This window comes from Echinops telfairi, unplaced genomic scaffold (assembly GCF_000313985.2).
Source record: "Echinops telfairi isolate 266 unplaced genomic scaffold, ASM31398v2 ScPeMD7_7467;HRSCAF=8505_1, whole genome shotgun sequence".
In the NCBI taxonomy this organism is placed as follows: domain Eukaryota; kingdom Metazoa; phylum Chordata; class Mammalia; order Afrosoricida; family Tenrecidae; genus Echinops; species Echinops telfairi.
In genome coordinates this window covers 12,434,570-12,450,791 of record NW_022111368.1, presented here as the reverse complement: position 1 = coordinate 12,450,791, position 16,222 = coordinate 12,434,570, and the positions used below count along the sequence as shown (strand labels likewise).

At 40.1% G+C, this 16,222-nt stretch overlaps 1 protein-coding gene across 1 annotated transcript in view; it reads right to left on the bottom strand.

Moving 5' to 3' along the window:
- The window catches only part of TMCO3 (transmembrane and coiled-coil domains 3), a 104,178-nt gene that overhangs the window by 9,269 nt on the left and 78,687 nt on the right, over window positions 1–16,222 (bottom strand). Inside the window, exons 10-11 of the mRNA XM_004704312.3 lie at window positions 10,913–11,063; window positions 3,685–3,764 (exon numbers count right to left, since the gene is read on the bottom strand). Coding sequence (XP_004704369.2) covers window positions 3,685–3,764; window positions 10,913–11,063 — 231 coding nt within the window. The remainder of the gene's footprint in view (window positions 1–3,684; window positions 3,765–10,912; window positions 11,064–16,222) is intronic.

Below are 16,222 nucleotides of genomic sequence, written 5' to 3'. Positions count from 1 at the left end.
CCCCTGGACTTGAACTGGATTGGTCTTAACCACTTGTACAAATGTGTTATCCATTTCTTAACAACAACTCAAAATGTGAAGCTGTTCCTCTCGACACATCGTCTACATCAACGCACTTCTGAAGGCGGTGTTTTTAGTCTTGCTAATCCATCCCAAAGGCTTCTGTACTTTGATTTATGCCATGGTCGAGTGCTATAGCCACCCTCGAGGGGATCAAATTCTGTTTCTCTTCCATGTTGTTGAGTTTGGGGAACAAAACTGAAGTCTGTGGAGGAAAGGCCAGAGCTGTAGGGTTGGTAGTGGGTAAGGCTCCCCATGAAATTCTTGGAGGACAGCCCTTGGTATCCTTGAAGAATCAGCAGGTGTCATTTTTGTGATGGGAAAAAATTCTTTGGGACAGCTTTCCTCCCTGCCCTTTTCGCATCGATGCCATGTTCGCGTTCTTGGGAAGCTTTTTCATGACAAGCCCGTCCGTGTGGTCATCCTATGTCTTTTGGGAAATTCTATCAGGATGACCCTTTTGGAGCCCACCCCAAACAGTCATGATAACCATCTGTGCCGACCCCTCTGCCGTGGTCTCACTGGCCCAGCAGATCCCCTCTCCAACCACTGTTTGGATCGGGCCTTGCTCTCTGGATTGTACTGGTGAATCCAAGGCTCATTCCTGGTTCTTAATCTTTCTACAAAATGGTCTTCATTAGCTTCACTCTTGCTTAAAAAGGCTGACGGGAAGGTCAGGTCTTTGGGCCGGCTGATTCTTGTATGACTCTTCAGGCACATAGTGAACCCAACATATGTGCTTAACATTGGAAGTGCGGAACCATGTGAGACCCCGACTTCAGGAGCTCTCACACCCAGGGTCGTTCCACGGCCTTCTCCTGCCAGTTTCTGGACTCCCGCCAGTGTCTTGGTGAGGCTGCAGGTCCTCCCTCTGGTGGGCCACTGTGGACATTTTCTCCTCCCTCCTTCCACCAGGTAACTTCTGTTGGCTTAGTGAAGCACGCCCAGCTACTTGCTACAAAGACTCAATGATTTGGGAAGGTGTCCGTTTAAACTTTCTTTAAAAAGTTGACATTTGTCCTTGCTTAAAATTCTTTTTTATACCAGACAGTAAAACAAGGGCCTTTTGGAGGGGAAGGGACCCTAAGGAAACTAAGTCAAGTATATTACTGAGAGAATTTACCTATTGCCACCCCCTGGAGACAGGGGTAACCATGTGTTTAGAATAAGCCGGTGCTTGTATGGAGCCCACCAGCAGTGCTATTTGCCTCACTCTCATCTAACATTCAGGATGGGTCGTCGTCGTCGTTTTTCAAGTGAGAGAAGCTTATTTATTTCTTATGCAAACAGCCTCAACAATTATTAGAAAGTCTGGTTCTTTAAGGCAGAAACCTTTTGTCAATTCTTGTAATTCAGAAAGCTGAACTGCTACTAAATAGGAAATCACACCTCCCAATTAAATGTTAGTATAAGCAACTGGTAATTTGTAGTATCAGAGAGCAGACAAATAGGAACTGTTAAACTCATTTTTAGTTAGTTGTTTTTAAAATGTACAAGGGGTCTTCAGAAAGTTCATGGGAAAAGTGTATTACAAAAAAAACCTCAACTATGCATGAAGATAAAAAAATGTTTTGGATCCAAATATCCTTATACTAACTTATTATAAAATGTCTGAGCAGAATGTAGTTTGAGGCATTAAGAAGGGAAAAAAACCTATTATAACTTAAGTCTGCTAAACTGAAAGCAAAGAACAAACATTAAATTTATGGTGACCTTTGGGTGAAAGAATGGTGAAATCTCCAGGGCGGATGATCCCTTCAGGACCAGTGGTGTGAGAGGCAATACTGGGAGGGTAGAGGGAGAGTGAGTAGGAAAGAGGGAACCGATTACAAGGATCTGTATGTGACCTCCTCCCTGGGGGATGGACAACAGAAAAGTGGGTGAAGGGAGACGTCGGACAGGGCAAGATATGACAAAATAATAATTTATAAATTATCAAGGGCTCATGAGGGAGGGGGGAGCGGGGAGGGAGGGGATAAAATGAGGACCTGATGTGGGGGGCTTAAGTGGAGAGCAAATGTTTTGAGGACGATGAGGGCAATGAATGTACAAATGTGCTTTACACAATTGATGTATGTATGGACTGTGATAAGAGTCATATGAGTGCCTAATAAAACGATTAAAAAAAAAAAGAATGGTGAAATATTGAGATGGTTGATGATTTAGGGGGGTCAGTGACCCAAAGGAATCTGCATCTTTCAAATGGATAACCCATTTTAAGAAGAGATGGATGATGTTGAATTGAAGATGGAGCCCACAAGGACAGACCATCCACATCAATAAGAAAATAAGGCCTGTGATTAACAGCAGAAACAATAGGCAACACCACAGACAGCTCAATCGGCTCAGCTCACAGACTGTGACGGAAGAGTAAGGCTCAGCAAACCTTCTGCTGGATGGGTGCCACACTGTTGCACCCAGAGCAGCTGCAGACCCGAGCAGAGCTTCAATGAAAAATCTGAACAAATGAGATCAAGACCCTGAAGCATTTGGGGGAAGAATTTTATCAGGAGATGCAACATGGCTCACAGTAGGGTCCTGAAGACCAAAGACAACTGAAGCAGTGACTACTAAGAGGCGGCAGTGGTCCCATCAAGGCAAAACTGGAATAGCCAAGAGCACAAGTGTGGCAATACAGTTTGGGGATGCTCAAGGCATTTGACTTGTTGATGCTGGGCCTCTGGAGGCCCAGAGAAGAATAACTCTGATTATTATGGGAGGGTTTTGAGAAAGTCAGCCAAAAAACACCTGGGGAAGCTTTCCCAGAGGGTCCTTACCACGACAACGCTGCTCACTGCTCTCATCCATCAGGGCAGTTTTGCAAGAGTTTCCATGGGAAATCACTATGCTAGCTTACTAACCATCCTGATCTGGCCCCTTCTGACTTCTTTTTGTTTCCTAATCATAGAAAAATCTCTAAAAGGCACCTTGTTTTAATATACAAATAATAATATACAAAAGGCTGCATGGACATGGCTAATCCCCAGGCCCTCAGGTTTTCAGGGATGCACTCAATAGTTGCTATCATCACTTACAAGAGTCTTGACCTTGATATACCTTATGCTTATAAACAGTTTATAGTTTTTATTTTCCATCTCTGAATCCCACTTTCCATGAACTGTTTAAAGACTCCTCGTATCTTTGCATACATCAGAATAACAGGGCTTTGTTCTCTAAAAGCATTTGTAACAGCAGTAGAATTACAGTGAAAGGATTTAAATCAACCAGAGAATGTAGAAAATTGTTCTCTCGGTCCAATTTTTGGCCAATCCCAGTTTTACACATGCTCAATTCTGAGACGAACAGCATATTATTCTGGTCCAACCCACCCCAGGTTCAGTGTGAACCTGCTTCTCCTGGGGCCGCTGTGGAGAACAGCGGAGCCGGAGAACCGCCTCCCCCACGAGGGCTGTGAGGGCTGCAGGCTGAGGCAGATTTCAAAGGTGAGTGAGCACCTGCGCACTGCTACAGACCCACCTGCCGGGTTTAACCATCTTCTCAGAAACACCTGAAACGTTGGAGAGTTCGTAGGCACAATGTAGTGAGGCCCAAGACAAAGGAAGTGATTTATAAAACAGGGCGTGCATTTTACCAATCATAAAATACCAAAGAGAAAAATGATACCTTCATGATCACCACGGACAAAGTCAGGGACATCAAGAAAGTGAGTTCATAGACTACAAACGTGGGGAAGACATGGAGCCCTGTCAGAAAACAAAGAAGCAATGAGACCCTTGTTTCACGAGTACAATGTCAGGGGTCAGATTTATACTCGTCTGTGTACGTTCCAGTGATAAATGTACAGGCTTTAGCCTGGTCATTATACTTACTTCAATAGAATACATCAATCAAAATTCTAAATTCCGTCTTTAACTTAACTAATCATAAAAACATTTTCTGTGAGCAAATGTTCCTTACCTAGTTTTCCCCCAAATACTCTCCTTTTCCCAGGTTAGCAGAGAAAAGGCTGCCCCCAAAGGATAAATTTAACTTGGTGTCGTACCCTAGCTACGGTTACTTCCGCCAACAGATTTTACCTTCAGAAAAATAAACTCAAGTCTGATGGGCATTACTGTCTCCTTTTCCTTTATGAAATATTCTAGGCAACCTGCAGATAATTCTGAGAACTGATAAACATGAATAGTCACTGCAAAAGAGAGCTAAACAATAGAGCAGCAATAGCCATCACCTACCAATACAATTCGGAAGGCCACTCAAGTGATGACAAAAACCTCATTACTCATAGTAATGTTCACATTTTTTATCCTTTCTGTCGGCCTGATACATTTTGGGTGAAAAAAATAACTGAAAGCATTTTCCCCTGAAATGATTCTCTTTGTTCTAAAATGTTTCTGGGAACCTCGAGTCAATTGTGCCTCACAGAGACTCTGCAGCCCAGGAAGAACTGTCCCTCTGGGTTTCACGGGAGTAGAAAACCTCCTGTCTCCCTCAGAGCAGCTGGCGATTTCAAACTGCTGACCTTCTGGTGGGTGAGCAGCCTAACTCGTAACCATTAGGCCACCAGTGCTCTTGGGAAGCGCACTAGCCCATTAAAAAGCCACAGCGCCACTTTGCCGTGGCTGCCCAGCTCTTTTGTCTTTGCCAGGGTGACAAAGGAACTGTGCTGGCTGGCCAGGATCCGGAGGAGAGAAGGGTCCCGCACTGCTCATCAGGGTGCTAACTGGGCGCTTGCTTGTTCCCTGGGCTACACGTGCCAGGCTGGTTCCAGTTTTCAGTGTGCCTCGAACCGTCTAAGGAAAACATTGGCTATAGACATCCTTTTCCTTCTTTCTGTTTTTAAATAAAAATCTTCACATCCCATATTTAAGACTTTAAACCAGAGTTGTCTCTGTTTTACTCAGAAACACAATGCAAACATTCTCCCCTTTCTACAAAGGTAGACTTTTCTTAACATTCAGACACACTTACCACCCTGGGGATCTTTGATACTCTCACTGATATTCTAGTCATGAATGCACTAGCTTTAGCTCATGTTCTATGAGTTTTTTTCCTATTTTTCTGGCACCACATTCTTAGTCTCCTTGGGCTCCTCTCCCTCCAGGGCCCCCTTTCAATATGTGCACTCGGTAGGGCTCCATCTTTTGTTAAGCTCCACAGCTAACTTCCTTGAACAAAGACCATTCTTTGAACTCCATGAACTGCCCGCATCTCTGTTAGGATGACCTATGGTCCTCACCCTAACAAGTCCTGACTAGACTCCTCCTTCCATTAAACTCTGTGTCCCCTAACCCATGACATGGCACTCCCATTTTCTTTTTGCCTAAGCCAGATTCCTGAGAGTCTGCCTAATGCTCTACATCTAATCACTTATCAAGTTCTGTAGTTGGCTCTTAATAATTCTTGAATACATTCACCTCCTTCCTGTGACCACCCCAATTCAGACATCAATGTTTTTCACTCTTTAAAATGCCATCTACAGTATGAAATTATTTAATTATAATCAAATAGCCATGAATATATAATTGAAGTACATTCAATGAGTAATTTCTACCCTTTCAAATGTGTTTGAAAGGGTGTTTCCTAACCATCCCATTTCATTAAACAAAAAAAAATGCTGGCAGTGACTCACTGACTGGAGCTCATGTTCTCTAACCGGCAGTTTGGGGACTGCTGGTCTCCATGACTTCAGTGGATGTGTGCCTACCTGCTTTCCTGTCCCCAATTGCAGTGCAGTAAGAGCAGAATTTTCTTCCACACACAGATCTGATTATACCAGGGCCTTGCTTAAAATGAAAGTTTCCAATGGATTTCCTCAAAGCTCTCAGGATGAAATCCTTATTTTCTCGTGACTTGGCCTTTATTTGGAGCCTAACTTACTTCTCTTTACTCTAGGCGTCTCTGTTATGATCAGACAGGCCTTGTTATGCCTGGCTCTTATGCCTGGGCTTTGACACGTGCCTTCCTTTCCAGGAGAAGCTGTCCTTCCTTGCCTCTGTACGTGGCTAACTCCTCTCCCCTTCCTTCTCCTCTTCAACTATCAGATGGACTTACTTCTTCAGGGCGCCTTTCCTGACCTCCCCAGATCTTCTACAACACATTTGTATCCTTTGCTTATTAATACTGTGGAATATTTACATGTTTACTCATTTGTCCCCTGCATTGGTCTGTAAACTCCAAGACAGGGGCTGTATTTTCAAATGTCAGAGCCAGGTACTTGCCCCAGCACAACAGTCAGCTTGTCATGAATACATGAGGGTAAGGACTGACTCAATCATACACCGTTGTAGCAAAATCAATAGAATTTTGCTCGAAATAGTTGTTTAATGAACAATTACCAAATAGAATTAAAATCAGTATTTAGAAACATTAGCAAATGGAAGAAGTAACATGAAATCAAAATCCTAATATTTTTATCACCTATTAACTGTATTTGGGGGTGTGTGTGTGTCAATGAACTATAATATAGCCTTTTGTATATATTCATTCTCTAAATAAATATAAAAGATATATTTAATATCACAATGGTAAACTGTATAGACTTGGAGTTAAAATTTTGGACCTATCACTTACTAGTTGTGGATAACAGACAAGTTTTTTCTTTCTTCCTTTTTAAAATAATTTTATTGGGGGCTCATACAACTCCTATCACAATCCATTGGGTCAAGCACATTTGTACACTTTTTGCCATCATCATTTTCAAAACATTTTCTTTCTACTTGAGCCCTTGGTTTCAGCTCATTTTTTTTCCTTCCTTCCCCACCCTCCCTCCCTCACGAACCCTTGATAATTTATAAATTATTATTATTTTTTCATGTCTTACACTGACCAATGTCTCCCTTCACCCACTTTTCTGTTGTCCAGAAGGTAGATGAGTGTTAACATGAATAGAGAAGGTAATGGACAGTAAGAGGGAGGTTGGTAAAAACTTATGGAGGGGGGGGAAGACATGGGAGGTTTGCAAGCATTAATGGCAATAGAGGCAAAGACTGCTATACACACAATCTTGCAATAGTGGTGATTCACAAGGAGATGCTTGGATAGACCTGCAGACTGAATGGGTGTGGGAGGGAGAAGTGGGAGTGTACCACCAATATATATATATGCAAAGGTTATTAGTGTATGTTTATTTATCTTTGCTGCAAATTTACCAGTGAATGGGTGTGGGAGAGAGAAGTGGGAGTGTGTATATATAATATACATATATACACACACACATACATATATATATATATATATGCAAAGGTTATTAGTGTATGTTTATTTACCTTTGCTGCAAATTTACCAGTGAATGTGGTAGAGGAAAGTTAGGAAGTTTTCTTATCCGTAACCAAATACCTTGAGAGAGAGGGGTAACTGGGTCTGGAAGATCAGGATTACAGTGTTAGGAGACACTACGATCGACTGGCATAACATAGTTCACATCCTCCATTCTACTTTGATGAGTCATGACTGGGGTCCTAAAAGTTTGTGAACAGCCATCCACGGTGCAACTACTGGTCTTTCTCCATACCGAGGAAAGAAGAATGATAAAAATCAAAAGACGCATGTAAAAAATTACCGTAGTTCAATGGATTAACGGACCTCGCAATTATCTGTCTCCATAACCTTGAGCCCAGAAGAACCAGATGGTGCCTGGATATCACTATCAACTGCTCTGAAAAGGATAACATTTAACGGTTCTGGATAGAGTGGGAGGAAAATGCTGAACAGAACCCACGTTCTTGAAAGAGACTAAGCTTACTAGTTATATAGAGATGGATGGAAACCCCAAGACTATGGCCTTTAGTCACCTTTCAAGTCTGGAATGGAACTCACCCCCGCGTTAAAATAATCAACCATTGAAATCAAATCAGGACAAAGTCCAGAGGGTTAGGAAACAGGGAAGATGTAAGATAAGTTACAGTACATAGAAAGGACTGCAATGGATCGACAAAAGGTACACGCACTGCTGAATAGACAGCTGGTGGTCTGATCTGCAATCCCTCACCTAATTCACAATAAAAAGTTTTTAAAAACAAAAGAGGAATAATGCATAATAAGCATAATGATGCCATAGGCCATAGCTTGGTAACCCCTGGTGTGGTAGAAAGAACTACCCTGTAATGGGTGTTAATGTCTTTTTCAAATTCTACCATAATCATTTACAGTCTGCATTGACTTAGATCCATTCTTGAGTGTTGATATCCACGTTTGAAATAACAGATCGTGCAAACTACTTTGAAATGTTTGTGTGACATGTGAATGGGATAACATGTTTCTAATGGGGCCCAGTATCATGCTGCTACATTATCTTACTAAATAGATGCTATTCATTTGTGCCTTGCTATCTTTATCAAAGTGTACGGCTGAGGCAGCTGTGAACAAAAAGATTCTATCCATGGCCAACTAAGAAAGTAACCTAATTATATACAAGCTTCTTAGTTGGCAGAGAAATTAACTTGAATTCCTTTTGATAAACTGAGTGTGTGAAGAGACAAAGCAAAAACTTACAGCCCTATGATTTTATTAGAAAACATGGCTCTTAATATATCAGGAATTTGAACTTGGCTGGTACAAAACCAAATATGTGTACTTGAAGTAATATACTTATGGTATTTTAAGTTCTTAATAAGAGCAACTTTGAAGCATACATAGGTTCAATGAGATCTTAGCAGGCAGTACTCGTTAAAATGACCCAAGAGTAATCTTAGGAATGTAATGCATGACTGGAATGTAGTTTTAAAAAGAATTAAGTTAAAATCTAATCAATTTCATTAGACCTAGTTTTTAGAAGACCTGAAAAAAGAGAGGGTAAATCGTCAACTTGGAATGGGAGCAAGAGAAGGGTCAAGTTTATTTAGCACTTTGAGGAGGTGTCCCCAGTTGTGAAGGCTGGGGTTGTAGGAGAAGAAAGCAGCAGAAAAGAGGGGCTCAGGGGAGAAGCCCGGAAGGAAAAGAGCGGGTCAGAGAAAGAAAGGAAAGCAGAAAGGGGAGACAGAGACAGGCTAAATATCAGCAAAGGGGTACTCTAATGGGTGTTAGAGTGGGCCCTTCTCCCTCTGCTCTATTTCCTTGTGCAGCAAACCAGCTCATGAAACAGTTTTACTTCACTGTTAATAAAGCACATGGGCTACTACTGCTGAAGACAAAGCTGGTGCATAAGCAAACGTAGTGAAGAAAGCTGATGGTGCCCGGCTATCAAAAGACATAGAGTCTGGGGCTTAAAAGCTTGAAGGTAAACAAGCGGCCATCTAGCTCAGAAGCAGCAAAGCCCACATGGAAGAAGCACATCGGCCTGTGAGATCACGAGGTGCCGAAGGGATCAGCTACCAGGTATCAAAGAACAAAAAATCAAATCACTGTGAATGAGGGGGAGCGCAGGTTGGGGATCCAAGATCTATCTATAGGCAACTAATCCCCATACAGACAAGCCAGTCAGGGTGCAATGTAGTAATGATGAAACAAACAACTTTCCTCTAGTTCCTAAATCTTCCCCGCCTCCCAATATCATGATCTCAATTCTACCTTACAAAGCTGGCTAGACCAGAGGATATACACTGGTACAGATAGGAACTGGAAACATAGGGAATCCAGGACAGAAGATCCCTTTAGGACCAGTGCTGAGTGGCAATACTGGGAGGGTGGAGGGAGGGTGGGGTGGAAAGGGGGAACCGATTATAAGGATCTACATATAACCTCTTCCCTGGGGGATGGACAAGAGAAAAGTGGGTGAAGGGAGATGTTGGACAGTGTAAGATATGACAAAATAATAATAATTTATAAATTATCAAGGGTTCATGAGGGAAAAGGGGGGCGGGAATGGGGGGGGAAAAATGAGAAGCTAATACCAAGGGCTCAAGTAGAAAGCAAATGTTTTGAGAATGATGATGGCAACAAATGTACAAATGTGTTTGAAACATGGATGGATGTATGGATTGTGATAAGAGTTGTATGAGCCTCCAATAAAATGATTAAAAAATTAAAATAAAATAAAAAATAAAGTGCACGAGCATTCCAACTCTTTCAGGATTGCTTTAGCTATTCATGGCCTTTAGCATTTCCATTTAACTTTTAAAAATCAGCTTTCTAATTCTTAAACATCTCATTGGGAATGCACTGGATCTGTAGAGGAGTATGCTGTTTGAGATATCCAAGCAATAAAAGCCACTGGGAGGTAATGGATGTACTCTAATATATAAGAACCTTGTGACTTCATTTCTATGTGCCATGTTGACAAAATAAAAAATCTGGGCACCCTGTCTCAGACACAGTGAATAATTAATTTCTGTATCCAAATGAAGACATTGTCCCCGAAACTTACCATTTGGTTCAACAATCACTAACAAAATCTATCTTCTGTGAAGACACATGTGATTCATAATGTTAAAAGATGAATCTTTTATTTAAGATATTCGGAATGATCTTTAATGGCTACTTATATCACATATTCCTAATGCTAACAAAGTATGATAAGCAACTGACTAACTAATGTCCCTTAAAGCCTAACTAAATTGGTTACCATCAAATGGATTCTAACTCACAGTGACCTTATCTAGGGCTTCTAAGGCTGTAAATCTCTACACTAGCAGACAGCCTTATCATTCTCCAGTGGAGCAGCTGCTGGGTTTGAACCACTGACCAGCTAACCCAATGTTTACCTAACAGTGCCACCAAGCCTCTAATATCATGTAGTGTGTATTTCTTCCTCTTTTTAAATAAAATTTCTTCTAAGGCTATAGAAACAAGTTGTTGACTACTACTAGCAATTCAAATTAAAATGAATGGAACAAAGTTGATTTTTATGGGAACTGTTTTTACTGTATATAATATAAATATCAAATACAAACACATTACAAAATGGATATAATTAACAAACACAATGTGAAAAATAGGATAAAAAGAAAAAGATTACCTATTGATGCAAAGAAAATGATAGCCAGAAAATCACGGATGGGTTCCAGGTAAGACATGACCTCTTCAGTAACCATGTGGCCTTGGGAAGATATCAGTGCTCCAGCCAGGAAACAGCCGAGCTCCATGGAAACATCTAATAGCTCTGTGATCTGAGAAGGAGCGGATGGATTAAACTTTATACCATAAAACATGCAGTGCTACCTTATTTATCAACATCGTCCATTTGACGTGAGATTTGCAACCAGAGATATTCTTTTAGGTCTGGTGGAAGCATCACATTAAAACAGTGAAAAACACAAAAAACAAAACAAGAACCCCAAACCTAGAAAAGAAAAAAGCACTAAGAAGATGTTATATACAACCAGGGAAGTCCCTACTAGGGTCTGCTGTTATGAAGCTGGGAGAGGTGATATATGGCAGCTACTGTTAGTTGAAGTAACCATACAGGAAAGAAAAAATAATTTTACAAACTTGAAATACTGCTCTTGTAGATTATGATAAATTTTTTTAAATGAATATTTTCTAAATTTTATTTCAAATATGATCTTTCATGTTTTATTTAACATTTTATATACACATATTTATACATGAATAAATAAGTACAATATATACTTCTTTATCCTTGAATGAATGAACAGCCTGGTTGTGGCATTAAAAAATGTACTACAGATAAAGCCATTCCTGGGGTGTGCTGGAATGACCCTGGGGGGGGACCTCCAAAAGCAGATACTAACACTTTATCCTGGATTATGGACTACAGCACAAAAGAAATTTTTTAATTGCCAGGGGGGCACTGAGTAATTTTTTTCTTTGTGAAAAGGGGGAGGTAGGCCAAATGTGATTGGGGAACCTGTGGTTTTGAAACCATAAGAGCATCAAGATCTAGAAATTACTAATTTTAATAACTATGTGAGCTATAGTAGCTAGCAGCAACAGTTATTAGAGTATTAACTATAAATTTGTTAAATGCAAGGTTTAAGATGGACACCTTGATGAGACATTATAAATATAAACAACTTGAAAGAAGTATATACGTAGAGATGCTTTGTTTTCTGAGAAAATGAACAGAGAAGACAGCAACAACAGACAGACACGAAGGGGACTTTTGAAAAGATACCATTTGTAACTACATCAACAAACACCAAACACCTAGAAATAAAAATAACAAAAGAAGTACTATCAAACACTGCTGAGGAACATTAAAGAAGAACTAAATAGAATAATCTACCATGTTCATAGATTTAAAAACCCAGTGTCACCCTATATCAATTCTCCCCCAATTGATTGATAAAGTCCTGGCAATTTCAATGAAACGTGTGTGTGTGTGTGTGTGTGTGTGTGTGAGAGAGAGAGAGAGAGAGAGAGAGAGAGAGAGAAAATTGACAAACTGAACCTAAAATGTATACAGAAATGGGAATGGGAAAGATCATGATTGGCTAACACAATTTGGAAAGAGGACAAAGTTGGGCACTTGTACTATCAGATGCCAAGTTATGGTGTAGTGCAAGATTAGGTAATAGATCAAATCTCTTCAACAAATGATGCTGGAAGATGCACAAAGAATATCTATTTTGTCCACCTCATATATTGCATTAAAATAATTTACAGACAGATTTTAGATCCTAATGAGAAAAATAAAAACAATAAAGCTCCTAGAAGACAGCACAGAGCAGCGGCTCTCAACCTTCCTAATGCTGACCCTTTAATACAGTTCCTGGTGTTGTGGTGACCCCCAACCATTAATTTATTTTTGTTGTTACTTCATCACTGTAATTTTGCTACTGTTATAAATCAGGCAACCCCTGTGAAGGAGTCATCCAACCCCCAAATGGGTCACGACCCATAGGTTGAGAACCACTGGCATAAAGCATCTTCATGGCTCAGAATATAAAAAGTGCTAACCCTAAAGAAAATGATTGATAACAGAACAACATTACAATTTAGAACTTTCGCTCATTGAGAGTGAAAAGGCAAGTCACACATTAGAAGATATTAGCAAACATTTATCTGACCAGGAATACCATTCAACCTTGAAAAGGAGTGGATTATGGATGCATGCTACAACACGGATAAACCCTGAAAATATGCTACATAAAAGCAGCCAGATACACACGCAAAAGATCTCAAACGGTATGGTTCCACTTATATGAAAGGTCCAGAACAGGAAGATCAGGAACAAAAAATATAATGGAGGAGAGATACTGGGAGAGCTGAAATTTCAGTTGGGGCCACAGAAATGTTCTGAAACTGGATAGTGATGATGTTGGAGTAGCATTGTGAATATGCTACTATATGTATTATTTTTACTGTTTTGTATAAGGTTGCCATGATTGCATTGTAATGATCCCCTTTGCTTTTAAGACAGTTTTATTGACATATAATTCACATAACATTCAATAGTGCAATTATATTAAAATGTTATACAATCACCACCACAATCTTCTTTCTTGTACTCAAAGTTATCAGCTTCCCATTCCTTCCCAACCTTCCCTGCCATACCCCTAAGAAATCATTAATCCAGTTATTGCCGCTATAGATTTTCCTATACTGGATTTCATATACATAAAAACATATAAGAAACCCCCAAGACAAAATAGACAGTTTTAAGTACAAAAAGCAAGCCATGAAACTGTGACGCTATAAGCAGTTATGTAAACTAAAAAACTAAACCCATTGTTGTGGAATTGATTACGAAGTGGTTAACAATACTTACATAGAACCCAAGGGGAGAATATGCCTGGGACTATGTTCCTATGTTCCTAAACTTTTGACTTAGTTTCTGTCCATACTTCAGTGACCCAGGCCGTGTGCTATAGACTTCCGTTGGGACTTCAGATTCTGTCCTTTCGAGATACACAGCAACCTTCACAGGCCACATCAGAAGGATGTAATATGGTAACTCCACCAAGCCAACGGCTTTACCTCAAATTCCCTTGTAGCAGAAACACTCTAGTGTGAGAAGCAGCAGATGACCACTGTCCCAAGGTTATGGAATTGGTGGCCATGGGACTTTGGTTCACATCTCTTGCTTTGAGGGCACCCAGTGACTGGTGGCCTGGGACTACCATATATTTACTATTCTAACGCCCCGCCCTTGCTTTCTTGACATGAATCAGTCTGGTTGGCATGGTTCTGCCTTTGTGAGTGAGTGCTATAGAGCATTTTTGCCCTATCCCTAACCTCTGTTGCTCACAAATACTAGTTAGTCACTTAAGACTTTAATCTGTACAAGTCAACAATTCACATATTGTAGGCTGAAAAGCCAGTCTATACTTGGACAATTTCCTTTTCTCAACAGTATATTAAATTCTAAACCATTGGCTAAATTAATGACACTATTAATAGAATTAGCATATGTCTCAGGAGGATAATTTATAATATTCGCTATCATAAAATGATTATGTATCTAAAGTGAAATTGGCTGAATTAATGACACTATCAATAGAATTACCATATGTTTCAGGAGAGTGATTTATAATGTTCTCTATCATAAAATGATAATGATAGCTCTAAAGTGAACCAGAGACAAATAGAAACCGTAAATATATGAATAGATTTGGGGCTCACACTTAATTCTAGCCCCAATCTAAGACCCATCCGTTCTTATGACACAGCCCTACTCAATGCTTGCCTGCATGAAGAGATCCCTGAAGATATGGTGCTGTAGCAAAGTGTGGTGAAGAAAACGGCTGGTGCCCAGCTATCAGAAAGAATAGTGTCTTGGGTCTTAAACAAGCAGCCAACTAAGTGAGGTGTCCACTAAGACCACATGAAAGAAGTATATTGGCCTGATATAAGGATTGTAAATAATAAAATCTAAATCCGAAGGAGGGAATGGTATCAGAGATTAAATTATAAACACCCAGTTTGCAGAAGGGTATGGATCATAGTGGAAGCCCCAAATCTATTTGCAGGTTTGACACCTACATTAAACTTCCAGTGAATCCCTTCTGATCACAGGCCAGGTATGTGAATAACCTTGTTATCGGTTACAGAGCATTGCAAAGTCACTTGTGGCAAATGTAGTTACATTAAATGCAATACCTTGTCATTTGATCTCTTTTTTGACCCATTTTTAAGTAGTTTCAGTTTTTAATATTTTCTGCTACCTTTTCTATTGAGGTGTTGTTTTTTTTCTCGCTTTTGTCTAGTCAATGTTGTGGGGTTTGTTGTTAGCTTCTTTGTTTTGCATGGTTTTGTGTATATGAAACCCAGGATGGGTTAACCTATAGAGACGGTAATTGGGTTAATAATTAATTAGGAGAATCATAAGGAGGATGGGGATGGGGGTGGGAGTCAGAAACTAACAATGAATACAGAAGAAAATGCTCTGAAATTGAGTGTGGTGATGATGGCATAATTCTTAATATGATCAAACAATAAAATGATATGATATATTTAGCATATACTAATAAAATTATTTTTTTTAAAGATTCACAGCTGGAATCATCTTCATCATTCCATGGAAGAAAGGCAATAGCAATTTGCTTCCATAAAGATAAAAACCCCAAACGAAACACACTCCTCCATGGAGAAATTCTGCTGTGTGACACCACTAACTGCATTTTACATTGGCTAAAATGGTAAATTTTATGTCACAGATTATATCTGTTTTTAAAAAGGTGGCAAATCATTTACCCAGACTACATCTGCATACAATATATTACTACAAATCAGTTATGAGACAGAAAAAAGTCAGTCTAATAGAAATAGTTTGAACTTTTAATAAGCTCATCCCCAAAGAGGATCTCCAAATGGCTTATAAGTATATGAAAAAGTACTTTAAATCATTAGTTATTAGAAAAAAAAAGAAATTCCAATGAGCTGCCACTACCACTCACCAAATGGTTATCAATTAAAAAGACTGATAATACCAAATGTTGGTGAAGATATGGAAAAAGTGAGCTCTCTGAGATAGTTAATTTTGCCAACACACGTGGGGTTAATTGAAGGGCAGAGGGATAAATGGCTCGGTGAACCTCACCTTTCTAGTTCTCTGGTCTCTTGCTTTGTGATGGTTGGACCAGGGTGCAGCTGCCTTAGCAGTTCTCTGCTTCGGCTGGCTGACTTCCTGCAAGACATCCCTGAGGAGAAGCCACATGAACCTACCCAGATGCAGCCCTGGGTGCTGGAGCACCCATGTGGAGACCTCTGCCAGCGCTGATATGTTTACTCATTCAATGACTCAGCTTTCCTCCTGCAGTTGGCATCACTGCGTCTGTTTTGTGAGATGGAGGACTTTGTGGATTGGTGTTGGACATATGGGTTAATGTTGGACATGTGGGCTTGGGCAGTACTGGGTTGGGAT